Consider the following 18,885-nt stretch of genomic DNA (forward strand, 5'->3'; position numbering starts at 1 on the left):
ATGGCGATCTTGCGTGCAATTCTCAAAACACCCACAAGATGGCAGCATTTATCGGTGAATCCGATATATTACAAATCCGATATACGATTATGGTAAAATGCTTAAATATCGGCATAAATATCGCTAAATCGATATATAGGTTGATCTCTAAACTGACCAAAGTTTAAAGATAAATACATCATTTTCTCTGGGCAAGAAACCTGAAGGGCACACTGAGTTATATAATAAAAAATCATTAAAATGTATATACCTTAAAGGCAAAAAAAATAAAGTGTGATATTCATTCTCACAAATGAAAAGTCCTGAGTTGCATGATTAAGCTTAGGTCAAGCAACGCTTAAGATGAAGAGGTGCGACGGATGTGGTTATCGTCCTGAAGGGCAGGACAGGGTAGGTATACAGAAAAACACACTGAAAGGTGGTGTGTTTCGGAGTGGGCTGTCTTGGCTAATATCCAGACCTGTGGAGGCTGTGAGCAGAGGCTTGTGTGCTCACAAGGACTTCTGGCAGGCCACAGCGGTGGGGAGGGAAAAACCGTTAACCTTTGGCCTTCCTGCCGTCGAGTATTAGCAACCTGCAGCTCCCCTCACTGACTGGGTCATCAAGAGACCTTCTCAAACTACAACTAAAAAGCAGCTTAGCACTTCCTATGTGCTAAAATTACTGAGTGCTAAGGATATGCGGGATTGGGGGGAGTGGGCATAACCTGCTAAATTTAGAAAGCTGGGTCGTCACGTACAACCTGACTCCAACTGAACTGATTTGGATCTTGACTCCAACTCACTGACTTAATGATCTATGACCTGTTGCATAAACTGCTTAACTGCTATTAAAGTTAGTTAATTGTATAAAAACATAGATTGGAACTTAAATTAGTTTAATTAATTGAGAGCCTAGATTTAGATTTATCTGTTTTTGAAGTTTACACAGGAAAAACAAGGGCACGTAAATTGAGACAAAACAGTCAAGTCGCAGCCAAATGGAAACCAATCACTGAATACCACACATTTAAAGTTAGCGAAGAGCCTTAAGTTGTGTTCCGGCCTTACCATGTGATGTTTAAGAAGTCAGACATACAGCAGAATTGAGGCTAAACAATCCAGGATTGTCCTACAGAAGAGCAATAGCTTTGTCAAAACATCAATGTCAGCTCTATTCTGATGAAATTTATCAAAGTGAAATCAGATAAGACACTATACAAAAACATGCAGCTCCAGGAGATGGAGTCGGTATCATTCCCGAATGGTTCTCCCTTTCATCCTGAAGGTTATACTGACAGCTACCAGAGGCCACACACAGAAGAACAGACAACCGCTTCTGACAGCTTGTCAGGGGTACAAAGCACAATAAAGGCAAACAAGTATTTATAAATAGAGAAAGGAAAACCAGACGCTCATTTTTAATAGTACGCCTGAGAGCTCAAGCAGTACTGAATCAATACACAGGACAATACAACCACTGCATCCAGAAATCAGTTTAAATCTTTGAAATCTGAAATGATGATAACTTGCAAAACAGAAAACGGTTGAAACAGAATGAATAAAATTTGTACTCCATCTTGAACGAACTTCAACTTTCTTGAAGTGTTAAAGCCTCTCAATCATTTACATATAGTACATTACATTTAAATTCAAACATTAGGGATCAACGTTAGTGATGGCTGGCTGGTAATTGACAAAACTGGCTCTTGCCCTAATAGGCCAATTCTTAATGTCACTGACATTCATTAATCAAACACATGCATTCTATCCCTGTTTTTTTTGGCTGCAAGATGAAGTTAAACAGCTGCCTAGAAACTCTAAGAAAAATTTGTGATAGTGTTCTTAATATAAAATAGAATATTTTGAAAAAGATAAAAAAGCCAGTAATGTTTTGCATTGAATACCACTATTTTACAAACACCTTTATGTAAATATTTTTTTTTTAGAATAAAATGTTGGAACTTCTGCACTACTAAAATCGGTGCTACTGGCACAACGAAGCAGAAAAAAATAAAATAAAAATACAGTTGAGCCATGTACGAAACTATCCTATAACTAAACTTAGAAACCACAAAGAAGAATCTAAAAAAATAATATCCATGCCCTTCTGACACTAACTTTCAATTTTGGGGTTGCTTGGGACCTTTGAAGTATCGGTTCTCAAAATATTAGACATCATTAAAGCCGTTGTTTAAGATTTAGGTTTTCTGACTAATTAATAGGGACCTGGGATCTCCAAAATAGAACGAGGTTAAAACAAAACTTAATCTGAAATGCAATAATCCACAATCTCAAAATCTCAAAGACATGAAGCTTTACTCTGCCTAGAGTCTATAGCAAAATGCTATCATAAGTCAGAATGGGGGAAGGACCCTGCAACCCAGCAGGGACATTTTCTGGGATACCAGCCAACACTCACAAATCCTTTCTTCTCTAGTTCTTTCCCTAACCCGTACCCCATCCTGTCCTGCTGCGTGGCGCACCATTCTCCTCTCACATGGACAAGAGGATTTCAGCCTCTTACATCAGAGGGTTCAATGTTAAACTGAAATGGACTGGACTGTAGTGCGATGATGAGGTAATGAGAGAAATATGGGTGGAAAGATCTCATAATCTATGATACTCTTGATACTACACAACTGCCTGAAGAAAAATACCCCCTTTAAAAAACATAATATTTAATTCATTAAAAATTCTAGGCAGAGGAAAGAATGAAGATCAGGCAAACAATTCTACTGTTACACAAATGCAAACTGAACTCCAGCAAAGGAGAGTATACCACAGTCAGCCTTTGAAATCTGTGCAGACAAGAACAATATGCTCTAATTTTATCAGAGCAAGACGGAGGCAGTGTGCTGCCACAGAAGCCAATATTAAATTATGTCCAGCTATAAAGTGGGGCTAGACACCAAATAGAAAGCCACAATGTACACAGAGAATCCCATGAAAGGCAAGGAATTCCCAGTCTTTTTCTACTTTTACAAGCTCTGCGGTTCAGGGGTTTGTGTGCACCCATATAGTCCAGAGCGAGATTGCTCATCTGTATTGCTTACCCTTTTTGCCTTTTTGACAAGCTGAACATTGGCGTCTCACGCCTCCAAGCTTTGACCCCAATCCCCTGCAGTGCCATGAGGGAGGTTGTTTCCTAAACTCAGACGAAAGGGGGGAGAGCTGAAACTGGGTGTATTGGAGCAAAAGAGCTCCTAGTTTTGGTGTGATTTATAATTAAGGTTGAGCAGCACACACTCAAAGGGTAGACGGGTTATGAATTACAAGTGAATTGCCCTATTCATTTGATCACTGGCATCAGCCAAGTGTGACATGATTTTCAAGAGAGAAAAATAGATTGAAGAATAAAATTATGGTTCTCGAAGCGCACAAGACAATAAGCAAAGCTACAAAAGAACACAATGACAATATGGATCAAAAGTACTAGAACAATAGGGGAGAAGGATGGCAAATCCAAATTAATATTTCTCACAGAGCAAAGATGGTTATCTAAAAAAAATAATTTTTACATAAAAAAAAGCAAAAATATTTAACTGCTCTGAAGTATTTAGATAAAAATACTGAATGCATTTTTTTTCACAAGGAGAACCAAATGACCCTGAGTTTGTGAATATAAACAGCTAACAGAGCAATAATCTAGGCTAGATATAAGAAACTAACTCTAATGGACCTTTTTGACTTCTAGTCTCTCTCTTCTCTTTCCTGTAAAATATATGGCAGTAAACTGAACTTATATGCTGTCCTCTTTGTGTTTTGCTGGAAATCACATAACCAACAGAAATTTAATATCATGAATACATCCCTTTCAGTGTGAAAAAACATGGCAACAGTGAGGAGCCTGTTAATTGGAGGATTTTAAGTGTAATGTTTAATAGGATCAGATGCATGTGATATTAGTTGTACCCACAAGATTAAAATGAGCTGAATCTTCTTTTATTTTGAAAGACAGGAAGAGTAACAGCAAATGTCCAGCCCTTCATTTTGTACCACCTCAAACATTTAAAAATGCATAAACGTTTTAGGGATATTTTTTCGACATTGGCAACCTGTGATATCAGGCCCCTTACAACCAAATTAACATTAAATTAAAATAACCAAATATCAGATTCACTGCATAGTTTATTACTATGGAACTGTGGTAGTCTGGTATGCTAATTAACATATCAGAGCACAGTATATCTTTAAATAAACACAGGTAAATAAATAGAACAAAATGAAAGACTATTAAGAAAAAAAAAAGAAATAACTTCTTTCAGTGTAAATAAAGGCTCTAATTACAGATTACACGACTAAACAGCAGTTGGATGAATCTAAAACAGTATTTTAAGTTATCATTATTCTGACCCAGTCAGCGAAGTAACAGTAAACACATTACAGGCTCAGTCTACCTGCAGTAAATTGGTTAAGCGTGTTTATAGTCAAGCTCGTCGCTGAGTTAGAAGCTACAAGCTTTCAGGTAACAGTCCAGATTTTTAACCACTACGCCAAAGCACACAATGTTTCCAACGGATTAGACTTAAATTGAACTCGCAGCCTGTTTTAGAGATGATCGACGATTTTTTTTTTAAACCTAGTGAGCTGCCTACCTAGACAACATTGGTTGCAATAACGAGTCAGCAGCCGAGGTTTTGAGACGGAGCGGATATCTCAACTCACCTTTTTGTTCACAAGTCGAGCTTTGGCAGCTTTCTGTAAAAAAGTGTTGCATGTTGTACAGCGGTACAAAAGGCCTTTTTTTTCCCGAAAAAAAAAGGTACCCGTAAAAACAGACAGACCCAAGTAACACTGTACTGAATGAGTAGCTGAACTTCCGAAAGAGTCCCAAAAAGGCAACAGAACGAAAATAAACGCAAAATGTTGTATGCAAAGGGAAAATGACTGTTGTGAAATTTCTATGCAGACTCAGAGCTTTGGGCTCTGATGGAGATTATAGATGCATGCATTCTGGAAAAACAGCAGATGACATTTCCATGACATATACGCTACGAAATACCCTCGAAAAGACAGGAAAAAATACATCAAAACAGCGAGGCAGTTTGTCAGGTACAGTGGCATAAATTGGTCATAAGAAATAGCATCTCATCTACGGTGCAAAACGAAGAAGAAGGCAGTTTGAAGCTGCTAACGTTACTGTCTGGTAGACTGACATGAGATTATACGATGCGAGCTGCTTCATTAAAGTGCAAAAAATAAAGATAGCGAGCGATGTGGCGAGCAGTCTGGCTGCAGTCGTGTGGAGAAATCCAGAGATGTTTTTAAAACGACAGTGGAAATATCCAGGGATAAGTGCGGAGTGTCCGGAGAAAGCGCTGAGAGTGTCGGGTCAGGATCAAGCCTCTGCAGCCATTTTGTTCGGTATCAACACAGCAGACGTGCAGCTCAACTCCGGTGGGAGAGGCTTAGCCGCTGAAGTCATTTCCATATGACGTTTAACCAACCAATAAGCAAGCAAGCTGATTTTACATCGGAGCACCGCCCATAAAAGGTTTCAATGCGTCCAGTTGGAATTCACAGGGGCTGGAATGGGCGTTCAACGGAGACCCCCTGCACGCTTTCCACACAAACAAACAAACAATTAAAAAAAAAACTGTTTTCATTTCACACTGGGTGAGAAGTCTGTCTGTCTGTCTGTCTATGACACACGTTACACATGAAGGGAGTAATTTAATCTACATTCAAGGATGCTCCCATAAAGCATGGACTCTGCCACTGTTTGACCTATAGTGTGATTCCTAGTGTGACATTCTGAAATACAGAAGGGAGAAGGAGAGAAAAGATTCATGCAGCAGGGTCCAGGCTTTATGCTTTTGTAATTTCCCATGGGACAAAAAGGGGGACGAAAGAGCTGGTGAAAGAAAACAAGGCAGAGGGAAAGACAGTTCATTTTGTTTATATTAGTTATTTTTATTTATTTTCTAAAATAAACCAATATAACATTTTGAAGTACAAAAAAAAAAAAAAAAAAAAGGAAAGAAAAAGACATTACATTTAAGGTTTAGTTCACTCAAAAACTGTGTTGCCAAGTCTGCGGCTTTCCTGCAGAATTGGGCTACTTTAACACTGTTGCCTCAGGTTGTTTTTCATGTCTGCAGGTTGAAGCAACCCCAATAACGTGATGTTTAGCCCCTGCAATGCGAATTTTACCGGGGAACCGCACAAAAAACGTGCATTTTACCCCCCGGAATGAGATTTTTACCAGGGGACCCCATCGAAATGACATTGAGCTAGTTTTGAGTAGCAATTGGGTGGGTTCTGTTGTGAAAACCTGGCATCCCTGCTCAAAAATGAAAATTCTGTCATTAATTACTAACCCTCATGTCGTTCCAAACCCATAAGACCTTCATTCATCTTTGAAACACAAATTAAGATATTTTTGATGGATTCTGAGAGCTCTCTGACCCTCCATAGACAGCAAGGATATTACCACGATCAATGGACAGAAATGTAGCAAGGACATTGGTAAAATAGTCCATGTGACATCAGGGGTTCAACTGTAATTTTACAAAGCTACGAGAATACTTTTTGTACACAAAGAAAACAACATAACTTATTCAACAATTCTTCTTCATGAGTTACCATCTTCCGCCATTTTGGAGAGTACCCCAGAATGAAAATCAACGTAATCAGCGTTGTTTACGTTCAGCATGCAGCGTTCTACTGAACGTAAACAACGTTGTCTATGGAGGGTCAGAGAGCACTCAGATTCCACCAAAAATATCTTATTTTGTGGTCCAAAGATGAACGAAGGTCTTACGGGTTTGGAACAACATGAGGGTGAGTAATTTATGACAGAATTTTCATTTTTGGGTGAACTATCCCTTTAAACTAAATGATAAAATTGAGCAGTTTTACACGAAACCTGCTTACAACTGACACAGGGGAGAAGGTATTGTATGACAGCACACAACATGGCTACATTAAAATTCTCACAGCACTTAATGATATAAAATAACAAGCCAAAGCCTCTTTAAACGACACACACGCACGCACGCACACACACTCAAGTCAAGTCAAGTCACCATTATTTGTATAGCGCAATGCAATGCAAATTGTGTCAAAGCAGTTTTACATCAGCTTGATATAAGCTGGGTGGCTTTATATCAGCTTTACAGTATTTAGACAGGGAAATAGTGCGTCGAAATAGTGTCATTCTCCTCTGGCCAGACAAAACCAGCAGTCTAAATCTAGGCTAAAGCAGAGTCAGATTGTGTAAAGGACTCATCTGGTTCCTGTGGTTTTGTCCCGATGGCCGTCTAGGAGACAGGGTCTTCACTGTGCCCCAGTCTCTGGGGCTCATCTAGTTGTCCTCGTCTCCGCTGACGTTCAGGGCTGTAGAGGTCATCTCTAGGTGCTGATCCACCATCTGATCTGTCTAGCTGGATCGGGTGGCTACGGTGACCTCGGAATAATAAAGAAACAGACTAATATTAGCGTAGATGCCATTCTTCTACCAATGTAACAAGTACATCGAGTGTTTTGGGAAGTGTTCCCGGTTCCGGTTGACCTAATTAATGCAGCCTAACAATCCTTTAATGTATTTGAATTATAGAAATGCGATAGTCTATTATGTGTAAGCCCGGTTAAAGAGATGGGTCTTTAATCTAGTTTTAAACTGACAGAGTGAGTCTGCTTCCCGAACAGTGTTAGGTAGATTGTTCCAGAGTTTGGGCGCTAAATAGGAAAACAATCTCCCGCCCACAGTTGATTTTGATATTCTAGGTATTATCAAATGGCCAGAGTTTTGAGATCACAGCGGGCGTGAAGGACTATAGTGTGATAAGAGCTCACTCAAATACTGAGGTGCCAAACCATTAAGGACCTTATAGGTAATTAGCAAGATATTAAAATGTATACGATGTAGGGAGCCAGTGTTGCAGTGTTGACAGAAAGGGGCTAATGTGGTCATACTTCCTGGTTCTAGTAAGAACTCTAGCTGCTGCATTTTGAACCAGCTGGAGTTTGTTTATTAAACATGCAGAGCAACCACCCAATAAAGCATTACAATAACACACACACACACACACACACACACACACACACACACACACAAAATCTTGTTGCCACTGTTGTGGCTCAGCCTCTCTCATCAAACTAATTATGGAAAATCAGTCTAGTGCTGGTTTTATGGTGTTTTGGGACTTGACTGGTTAATCTGATTTATTGCACACTTAAGCTTAATTGATTGCCTTCATGGATTTAAATGAATAATGAGGAGCTAATAAGCATTGTCTTTGTTTCAAGAACCTGGAAGTTAACAGGGAAAAGAAGATAATGACCAACGGGCAGAGAGAGAAAGAGCATTCTATCACTTATGAAGGTGTCATTATTTCTGTTCTGCATGTTTGATCTTTTGCCAGCTGCATGTAAGTTTTTTTTTTTTTTTGTATGAATAAAACACCTGAAAATACATTTGGGTTCTGAAAAAAATCATAATCATACAGTATATATAAATCAATATTTGATATCAAAAGTATGCAAATGTGTCATGCTGGCCATAATAAGTACTTTGAATCAAATGTAAAGTTTCCTTGCTCACAAGATGCTCTTTGGATCGTCAGGTTTTGCACACAAAAAAGTACAAGGGTACCAAATGCTAAGAAATGCAATTATATTCGACAATATTATTAGTAAGCATTTCTTTAATGCTCTTATATTTAGGAATATTATATATTATGTACAGTACAAACACTTAACATTTCTTATACAAAACACATTGCTAGAGATTGAGGATGATTTTAACAACAAAACCCTGTTCATAAATCTCTGTCAATTTGTAACTGAGATGAGCACCTGACCTAATCCTTGTCAGACCAATAATTCTATTGGATTAATTTCCTCAGGTTAAGCCTAATGCCCAGCAGACGCATGAACCAACAGATTTATAGGGGCTATGTATTGACAGGATTTGGCTGAGTGAAGTTGTCAGAGCAATATTCTACAGATCACCAGTAGTCTGATCACTAATTTGCCATTGGATGTTGCTTCAAACCAGAAAGTGTTTTAAAAATTTGAGTTTATTTGATTTAAAATTTGATTTAAGTTACATATAGTTTCTATCCGGCTATTGTGCAGCTTCAGTTGGACATCTGAAGAATCCTAATCAACCATAGGCTCCCAGACGGCTCTGACCAAGCTCCAGCCGAGCACCCGCTCTGGCTTGAGAACCAACACAATCTCAACAAAAAAGCGATATGGCTGCTAGCTGGCTGCCTCCTGGTCCAGGTAGAAGCTCCTTTCAGTCTACTGGATTTTTAATCTGCCAGAAAAATTGCAATTTGACCACTTAAAGTGCCCCTATTATGGATTTTTGAAAATTACCTTTCATGCAGTGTGTAACACAGCTCTAAGTGAATGAAAACATCCTGCAAAGTTTTAAATCTGAAAGTGCACCGTGTTATTGTCTCTCAAAAGAAAGAGTCAACTCTGAACCATTGAAACGAGTCATTGAGAAAGTAAGGTAAAAATAAATGCATATTATAAGACAATGAAAGTGTTTTTTGACCTTGCATGCATGTCAACCTGTTGTTGGGGACTGACTCCCAAAACCAAAATATGAACCTTTCATAACCCATAATAGGGGCACTTTATGATATGACCCTAGGTTTAATACTCAGGGTTATAGGTTTGTTAAAAACCGTAACCTTAACTGTGAGCAATAGTAATAGTGATGCTTGTTTTAGCAAGCACAACAGATCAACACTTCAAATGTGGATTGTCTTAAAGGCTGAGCTTAGATGTTTTACTTGTAATATAACCTTTGATGCCTCTTAACATGTAAGACTTTGGATAGGTTTTATTTCTGTCATAGGGGAACTCCTGGTCCACAACAGTCTCTCAGCATTTCCTCTTGTTTTGATTTGCTTTTTAGCAGTATGAATCTTGTCCTTTAATATGCGAGGAGCTTGGCTCACACTATGAACTCTATTTGCCAAAAGAGCACAGATGAATTCCACCTCTGTTGTGAATGTTAGAGGTATTTATCCCCTCAGGCGAGGGGTGATATTCAGGAGTACACAGCTGTAATAGGGGTTGGAAATGGGTTAATTTAGTTTTTAGGAAGCAGAGAAACAGAGGTCTTTTGCCACAGGCAGACACAGCACAGGGGAAAAAAGAGATAGGAAAAGGGAGAGTGTGGGAGAAAGAGATTGGAGGTGTTACTGTCTATGGTACAACCCCTCCTCGTTCTCTCTGTTTCTCTCTCTCTCTCTTTTGACAGGGTGTCGTTGTGATTAATGCAGATTTCTTTTGTGTGACCCGAAGGTCAAAGGAACAGAGGGAATGAGGGGTGACACTGAGGGGGGTAAAGCAGTGCATAATTCACTCCTGCAGCAAACGCCTCTCTGCTGCTCTAATCTGAAATGTAATCAAACTTGCTTTAATACAACTGGCTTGGAAGAACCAAAGATTGGTAGAAGGGGTGCTGATGGTAGACAGTAAGCATGAATATAACCGACTCATAGCAAGCACACCTGATCAGAGTCACACCATATATAGATACATAGGGTACATTGTACACAGGCTACCTAATATAATGTGGGACCGCTTTTTCCAAGGCCTATATTTAGAAAATATAGACTTCTGAGGAATACTCTGGCTTTATCCATATTAAGTACTAGGTCTATCATCTTCAGAAAAAATCCTTCAGGTCCCACAAAATTATTTGGTTTTCCAGCATCTTTTGCGTATATGAACCCTTTACAACAATGACTGTATGATTTTGAGATCCTTCTTTTCACACTGAGGACAACTGAGGGACATGCAACTTACAATCAGTTCAAATGCTCACTGATGCTACAGAAGGAAAAAATATGCATTAAGAGCCTTTGAACTTTTTGAATTTGAAGATCAGGGTAAATTGAACTTATTTTGTCTGTCACTTCCGAGTTAGTGTCAGATCTGTCAATGGAGGCTTCTGCAATGGTGATAGTAAAAAGTAAAAAACACAGGAATGACTTTTGCATTGATCTTTAATTGCTTTAACCTGTTCCAGGGATTTGCACATATCAGACCTGTACACACAATTGTCTATATAATATATTTTTTTGCTATTTTGTACATTGCAGTTCTAAATAAATAAATAAAAGATATTTAGGTAAAATAAGAAAAATGTACACATCTTTATTCTGTGCAAAAGTTTATACAACTATCACAAAAAAAGATTACAATACAGTATTAAGAATCAAGCATATGTAAACTTTTGAAGGGGGTCATTTTTAAATATAACTATTATTTTATCTTGTAAATATGACTATATGTAAATGTCTTTTATGTGAAATATCAGGTCAGTACTAAATAAAAAATATCATGCATTTTGTATGATCCCTCTAATGTTGCTAAAATAATTAACATTTTGCTGATACTGCAAAGTGTATGTAAAATTTTGACCACGATATGTGTTTGCAAAGATGCCTTTGCATCCAATAGCGTGAGTTTGGGGAGTGGCTACTGTAGCACGCTGAGCCAGAGGATGTTTAGCCCATAAATGAAAGAAACTCAGATTCTGTTACAGTGTCAGGGTTATGGACCTGTCTGTGTTGTGTTTTGCTCCCCATGTGTTCCGTGTGACCCAGTTTCTGTCTCCCTTTGATTGTTGATTTGATACCAGGTGTGTCTCCTTTCATCCCTCGTTATCCTGTCTTTTAAAGCCCCAGTCCTTTCAGTTAGGTTTTGTTGGTTCTTGAATGTTTTCCTTGTGCTCTATGTTTGGATTATTAAAGACTCTCATTTTGTGAATTCCTTGTTTCCGCGTTCCGTGCTTCCTTGAGTCCAGGTGTATTGTGACAGAAGAACCGACCAAATACAGTAACCTCCATTTGATTTCCCGTTTTATTCAGTGTCCTTTTTTCCCCATTGTGTTCCCCGTGGATCCCCTCCTTTGCCCGGAATACCTCCTTCTCCTGCTGGAGCAGGGGGAGAAATCACTCGAGGGCCACACCAGACTGTTCCTGGTCCTCGCAAGCCTCACCACCTACCCAGACGAAGCAGTTTGAACATCGCGTGCAGAGCGCCGTCGTCCGAGGACCGACGAGCCATCGCCGCACTGAGAGACAGTGCTGAGGATTGCATCAGTCAAGGTGTGTGAGCCGGCAACAAGGCCCGCCACGAGGGAGAAAGAATACCGCGGACATTGAGAGGGTGGAGAGGCTGAGGGTGAGCTGAGTATGATGGACTGTGCCACAGCAAGGCAGGGAGGGCCACGGATCCCAAGTCCAGCCTTTCTTCGCAGGGGTTAAAGCAAAAAAAAAATCTTTTGACTGAAAATTTTTCTCGGCCAAACCCCATTCCACAGCCATACCTGTCACACACCCAGTTTAAGAGCCGTGTTTTTCTTGCTCCCCACCCAAGAATCACCTGCACTCAGAATCAAATTTATTTGAACTAAATAAGACAAGTAAATAGTAAATAATAAAATAAGAACAAATAAATTAATGACAATCAATAGTACAAACAAAAACAATAGATACAAATTAAATTATCAATACTTAATATTTTTCAGTTAGGTCAAACTATAATCTATTCAACTGTAAAATAACACTGAATAGTCTTCACTGTATAATGAAAGACAGCAGCAGGTTTATTTAGGCTGCTGTCTCTTTAAGACCTCATGCACAGATCTAATATGTTACACATGGCTCTGTGCTTACTTTTCATTTAAGGAGTGTTTGTCCTCCTAATTAAAAAAAAATTAGGAGCACCTTCTGATCAATAATCAAAAATTAGCCTTCCTAATACGAGGTGACATTTGACTCCTTAAAGTGACTTACAGGGGTATTTTCTTTTTACCTTTGCAATGGCATCATTTTCATCTGTCAAATTCAAAAACTTATAAGCATTTTAAAATTTCTATTTAAAACAATATAAGTAGTAGAATAAGACAAATAAGTTACCAATCATATGAAATTAGTATTAATAAAAAAATAATTTGTACTACAGAGGTGGCACAGAAGAACACAAAAGTGGTTTGTACATTTTCAGATGTTTAATGAGGCTCAGAGGTGGCATGAGTGCACTTAAATTCATAGATTCATGTGGAGATTAATGTTTTAAATATAAAATTTTGAATACAGAAATATTAAATGATTTAAATAACTGAAATTATACGCTAAAAGTGAAACTGAAACCGCCAGCAGGTGGCGGCAAGTCAATGATTTCTTCACTGAATCATTCATTCAATTGATTCGTTCGAATGGATGATTCATTCAGGAATGAAGCAAGTGAGTCCCTGCGTCCCAATATGTATACTATCCACCCTATTTGCCCTAAATATTATTGAAAATTACTGCTACCACACAGGATTTAGGATGGATAGTATGCACAATGGGACGCAGGCTGTCTTTATGAATGGTTAATCATGAATCAAAAACGCACTTTCATTCATGAATGAAACACCGCTGTGTTTGCTTTTAGAGGTGCGCAGCGGCTCAGCTGTTACTTCATTTAGAACTATTTTCGTTGATGATATAGAGCAAAATCATGCAGTACTTGTTTATTAATCTGTTGTATTAAATCAATATCACATTTGCAAACTCCCTTAATAATAATTAAAAGCTGTCACTCTCCTTATCGCGACCTGTGCACAGAAAATGAGAGCGCGCGAGAGTTCAAGACTCAAAAGCAGGTGCAAATGCGATGCATTCCGTCGGAACCTGTGGGAATGAGTAGAATGATTATTACCGGTAATAGCTGGAATCCCACGCCGAATTCTGCTCAGTTCTCTGATAATAACCCGACTGTGAATGATGCGAGCGGCGTTACTGTGTTGTCAGTGAGAAGCAGCAGCCGTGGCAGGGATGATTTTTGGTGTGCCGGCAGAACAACAACAACAACAACAATGCGCTACATGTTTCTTTTCCCTCACTTTTCCCCTGTTATCCCTAATAGCTAATGGAGTGAACACGGAGCAGTTTTTCCTTGAGCGGGAACAGAAAACCCGGAGTGGAACCACAGTGGAGTGAATACAGAACGCTTAGAGCGGAGAGAGGAACGTGATTTTACTCCACTCCAGGCTTTGATCACACCCCCTTCAGCAGGCCGAATACACCTCGTCTTTCCCTAATTTAAGACCTATTCAAGCTAAAATTAAGACATTTATTACACTGTTTGAGAAATGTAAGCCGATTTACGGCCTTAAAATTATGAAAAGTGAATTTAAGACATTAAAGACAGGCGGGAACCCTGCAATTGACGGAAATCCGTCGTAGACTCTCTGCAATTAACGGAAATCCGTCGTAGCGACAGAGAACTTTAATCCCTGTCTTCGTCTCCTGAGTCTCCTTCGCCTCCACTGATCCCGTCCAGCTCCGCTCCTCCAGAGCGCCCTCCAGTGCCCGCTCCACAAAAGCGTCCTCCAGAGCCTGTGCCTCCAGTGCGCCCTCCGGTGTGCTCTCCAGTGCCTGCTCCTTGAAAGTACACTCCAGTGTCAGCTCCCATTCCTGAGTTCAGCCCTGGAAGCCCAGAGGCTCACAAATGCCCACCCTCCCACCCGCTCCTGCCTCCTCCACCTGTTGTCTGGCAGCCCCTCTGCTCGCCCTCAGCCCCTCATCTGTATGGCGCGAGCCCCACAGGACTGCCATCCTCCAGCATCGCCTGGGCTGGAGTATCCCTCACCTCTGTCTCCAGCCTCTGTGGTCCGGACTCCACCTCGGCCCGTCGACCCGTCGGCTCCACCATGGCTCCTAGCTTCCTCCTCGCTGCCGTAGCCCATCTGTCCACTGGCTCCACCGGGCTCCCTCATCCCTCCGGCTCCACCTTGGTCTGGCGTTGACCATCCTGCGCCTTGGGACTCCACTCCTCTGGCTGCGCCTCGTCCCTCCGTTCCTCCGGCTCCGTCAGGCTCCTCCATCCCCTCGGCTCCTCCTCAGTCCTCTGTCGCTCCGTCTCCACCGCGGCCCTCTGGATCACCGCCTCCGCCTCAGTCGCTGGCACCATCTGCTCCGCCTGGGCCCTCCGGATCCTTCCCGTCGCCCTTGCTCTTTGGCTCTCTGTCTCCGCCTCGGGCTCCTCCACCACCTGCTCCGCTGCCGTTGGTCATCCCTCCTTCGGCTTCACCGTGGGCCGTGATCATGGCTGTGGTCTTGGTCCTGCTGGACTCCTCCTGCTCCGGGTCCCTCCTGTCTCCTCCCTCCTTCATCGTCTCCCTGGTCTCTGTCTGCTGGCCCCCTCCCGGGGGTCCGTCCTCCTCCAGAGTCTCCTCCCAAGCTCCCACCCGTCCCTCCCTCGGATGATTCTATGGCGTGAGGACGCGCCTTCCGGGAGCGTGCGTAATGTCAGGGTTATGGACCTGTCTGTGTTGTGTTTTGCTCCCCATGTGTTCCGTGTGATCCAGTTTCTGTCTCCCTTTGATTGTTGATTTGATTCCAGGTGTGTCTCCTTTCGTCCCTCATTATCCTGTCTTTTAAAGCCCCAGTCCTTTCAGTTAGGTTTTGTCAGTTCTTGAATGTCTTCCTTGTGCTCTATGTTTCCCCGTTGGATTATTAAAGACTCTTGCTTTGTGAATTCCTCGTCTCCTCGTTCTGTGCTTCCTTGACTCCAGGTATATTGTGACATACAGAAGTGCAAGCCAAAATTCAAACAATTACCAAAATACAAAGAGACAGACAACGGGGTAAAACAAGGGTAAACATTGTGACATTATGGAAGAATTTGATGGATGTTTGGATTTCGATTGATCTGACAAACTTTCAGAGATTTTTTTTTTTGTTCCACTAAATGACACTAGTAGTGTAGTAAGTTACCAACTAGTAATATGGAAAAAGGGTAGGTTTAAGGTATATATATAACATGTATGTATGTATGTATGTATGTATATATATATATACTGTATATATATATATAACATGACTAAAATTTTACATGCTATTGCAATTATTTTTTGTTATTTTGTCATTTAGCTGTTTTATAAACATACTATACTCTATAATCTATACATTTCTCTTTGTGCTGGCATCATGCATGGTCTATTGGAAAATATTTCTCAATAGCCAAATAGTATACTTAGCCATTATATTAGCAAACCCTCATTTGTTCTGGCTTAATTCTGGTACATATTGAAACACGCTGTAACATATTATCCACTGACGGTGAATCAAAGTTGAGAAACCATTTGCAGTTTACTGACAAACGTTAAATTAGATACAAAACAAAGTAATCAAGACAATGAACCATTGAAAAGACAGAACTGAGGACCACCTGCCAAGACAACAAACCAGTCAAAACATAATACATGAAGACAAGGAAGCACACGACAAGATCACATGAGGGGCAAAGGGAATTGCATGACACAAAATAGGAAATATGCAGTAATGCTTTAGATTACACCCCGCAAAGTACCGCGTAATTAAACAGAATTTACAGCGCACCTATTTGTAACTATAGATTACCTCCACAGTACTTACTAGTAAGTATAAGGGAACAATATGCAACATTTGTGTAATGGGGCTGACGAGATGTGAGATGTGCGGATCCATGTGCAAGCTTTATTTAAAAGACAGAGACGAGGTAATAACAGGCAGGGTCAAACAATGGCAAACAGGTATATAGAGGGCAAGGCAAGAGAAGTATCCAAAACAGGCGTGTTCGATCGTGGGCTAACAATATCCAGAGGGCTAAGACAAAAGAGGTAATCAGTAAACAAAGCAATGGTCCAGGCTGGGGCACACAGTATCCAAATGGCAGGGCAAGGGTTAATCCAGGGAACACGGGCTAGAATACGAACACAGGAAAACAGGCAAGGCAAGACTAGGATAACTAACAAGGGCTCTGTAGAGTAGCTAAAGCTAGGGGAGCGATAAGCGCATACAATATTCGGCAGTGAGGGAGTCCATGGCTTATGTAGGGTGTGTGAACAGTGCAATCAGCTGTGTGTGCAATCAGTGTAATCAGCTGTGTATGTGTCATCAGTGCAATGGATGATGGGAAATGCAGTCCAGTGTGATGTATGGTGTGAGAGTCAATGTGGTGAGCGAGTGACCTCTGGCGGTGAGTGAACGGAAGTTCATAGACCGGATTCATGACAGTTTTGGGAAAAAGGAGGTAATACCCTGCAAAATTATAAAGCATTTATACTGTAAGTATTTTATAACTAAAGGGTACCTATTCTGAAATTACGTGTATGTAGAGTGCGCGATTTTCCGCGTCAGCATAATTTAAAGCTGAAGGTACATGTAGATAAAAATTAAAATTATTTACACTATTAGTATTTCAAGTAAGGTGTAACTATTCTAAGATTACGTGGTATTCATAACCTACTGTTTTAGGCAACAATATTATGATTTAGAACAAGTTGCCTTATTGTAACAACACAAAATATATGATGCAACATATGGGTAGCCTACTTATTGGATTATTACAACATATATCTTACATGACATTGATACAAATAGTAAACTGTAGTATACTATAGTATAATTTAGTAATTATAGTTAAAAATAAAATTTTTAATTTAATTTATTTATAAAATTTTACCACAGTTTACTAAAGAATATACACTATATTATTTACTAGTGTTATGTATGTGGGGTCATGGAGATTACTGAAAAACTCAGCTGAAAGTATGGGGTAATTATGTGATGAGCTCCTGATATGATTTGGTCTAGAAATTCCCGTATGTAAATTTACCTGATGAAAGACTATTGCTTATGGTCATCTCAGCAGCGAGTCAGTTCACCAGCATTGTATTGTCGAGGTGCAATACAGTGGAAAAGTAGATTACCTGTTTAGCTCCTCCCAGGATATATAACAGCATAATACACAACACATATAATTACTGTATAATTGATGTTTTTTGATAGCTGTAGTGCTGTTGGTGCACTTTGTATTATAAAATGTACTACAACCTTTTTCTATGTTATATGTAGTTATTGTGTAAGTGTAACATCCGCGGGCTGTAAATTAAAGTGATCTCTTGTTACGTGTAGTTACTGTGTAAGTATAACATTGCGGGCTGTAATCTAAAGTGATGCCTTGTTACCCTCTTGTTACGTGTAGTTACTGTGTAAGTATAACATCGCGGGCTGTAATCTAAAGTGATGCCTTGCTACCCTCGTTACGTGTAGTTATTGTGTAAGTGTAACATCTGCAGGCTGTAATATAAAGTGATGCCTTGTTACCCTCTTGTTACGTGTAAGTATAACATCGCGGGCTGTAATCTAAAGTGATGCCTTGCTACCCTCGTTACGTGTAGTTACTGCGTAAGTGTAACATCTGCTATCTTGCCACTTATACAAAATACAAAGAACTGTAAAACACACACACACACAAAATCATGTTCTACATTTATTTTTAATAGGCATATTGTCAGTTTTTCCTTTCAGCTGTGGGCAGGAATCAATGAATTTCTGGAGATCTTTTGCATATGCTTGCAAAGTTGTCCCTGCAGTATATGAGGGGGCAGAAAGGTCGTCCCCCTCTGATGCACTTTTCACCTGTGATCACAATTAGAGAAAAATACATTGCAAAAAACCCCCCCAAAAAACAAAGTTAATACATGTCAAGTTTGCAAGTTTACATGTAAATAAGTGTTGCACAAAGCTTATATTTAACCAACTATATAAAATAAGGACTTCTGTGAGGACTCTGTGTCACAGCAATGTTTCAAGGAAATCTGTAAGAGTTGCCATCACTGTGATACCGTAAAGCAATAAATAATAAAATAACAAAGGACTACAAAAGTACACAGGTAACTGGAAAATAAAAACAAGAACTTAATAGTATAACAAAATAGAGAATAGCCTATGCGACAGTAAGTAGGTGACAGTCAACTCCACTCTGATGGGCTCCAATTCACCTTAAAGGAGTAGTTCACTTCTAGAACAAAACTTTACAGATAATGTACTCACCCCCTTGTCATCCAAGATGTTCATGTCTTTCTTTCGTCAGCCATAAAGAAATTATGTTT

At 40.0% G+C, this 18,885-nt stretch overlaps 2 protein-coding genes across 5 annotated transcripts in view; both read right to left on the bottom strand.

Moving 5' to 3' along the window:
• The window catches only part of tnrc6c2 (trinucleotide repeat containing adaptor 6C2), a 63,446-nt gene extending 58,036 nt beyond the window's left edge, over positions 1–5,410 (bottom strand). For 2 of the 4 annotated variants that reach the window (XM_058777860.1, XM_058777859.1), the window contains exon 1: positions 4,647–5,409. The gene's annotated coding sequence lies outside the window, so the exon portion shown is untranslated. Of the gene's footprint in view, positions 1–3,034; positions 3,127–4,646 lie in introns of all 4 variants that reach the window. The other 2 variants (XM_058777858.1, XM_058777857.1) reach the window with 2 other exon arrangements.
• Positions 5,411–14,234: 8,824 nt separating this feature from the next.
• LOC131542315 (keratin, type I cytoskeletal 9-like) lies at positions 14,235–14,832 on the bottom strand. The gene is made up of 2 exons (XM_058778868.1): positions 14,553–14,832; positions 14,235–14,434 (listed from the first exon to the last, which is right to left on the bottom strand). Exons 1-2 carry the CDS (start codon positions 14,830–14,832, stop codon positions 14,235–14,237), a joined length of 480 nt encoding a protein of 159 aa, XP_058634851.1.
• Positions 14,833–18,885: the final 4,053 nt, after the last annotated feature.

Source organism: Onychostoma macrolepis, chromosome 06, assembly GCF_012432095.1.
Source record: "Onychostoma macrolepis isolate SWU-2019 chromosome 06, ASM1243209v1, whole genome shotgun sequence".
NCBI classification, from domain to species: domain Eukaryota; kingdom Metazoa; phylum Chordata; class Actinopteri; order Cypriniformes; family Cyprinidae; genus Onychostoma; species Onychostoma macrolepis.

Coding starts and splice junctions, on each gene's coding strand:
- LOC131542315 (XM_058778868.1), bottom strand. CDS start 14,832: ATGGAGGAGCCTGACGGAGCCGGAGGAACGGAGGGACGAGGCGCAGCC. Junction 14,435..14,552: donor TGCTGGAGGATGGCAGTCCT/GTGGGGCTCGCG, acceptor CTGGGCTTCCAG/GGCTGAACTCAGGAATGGGA.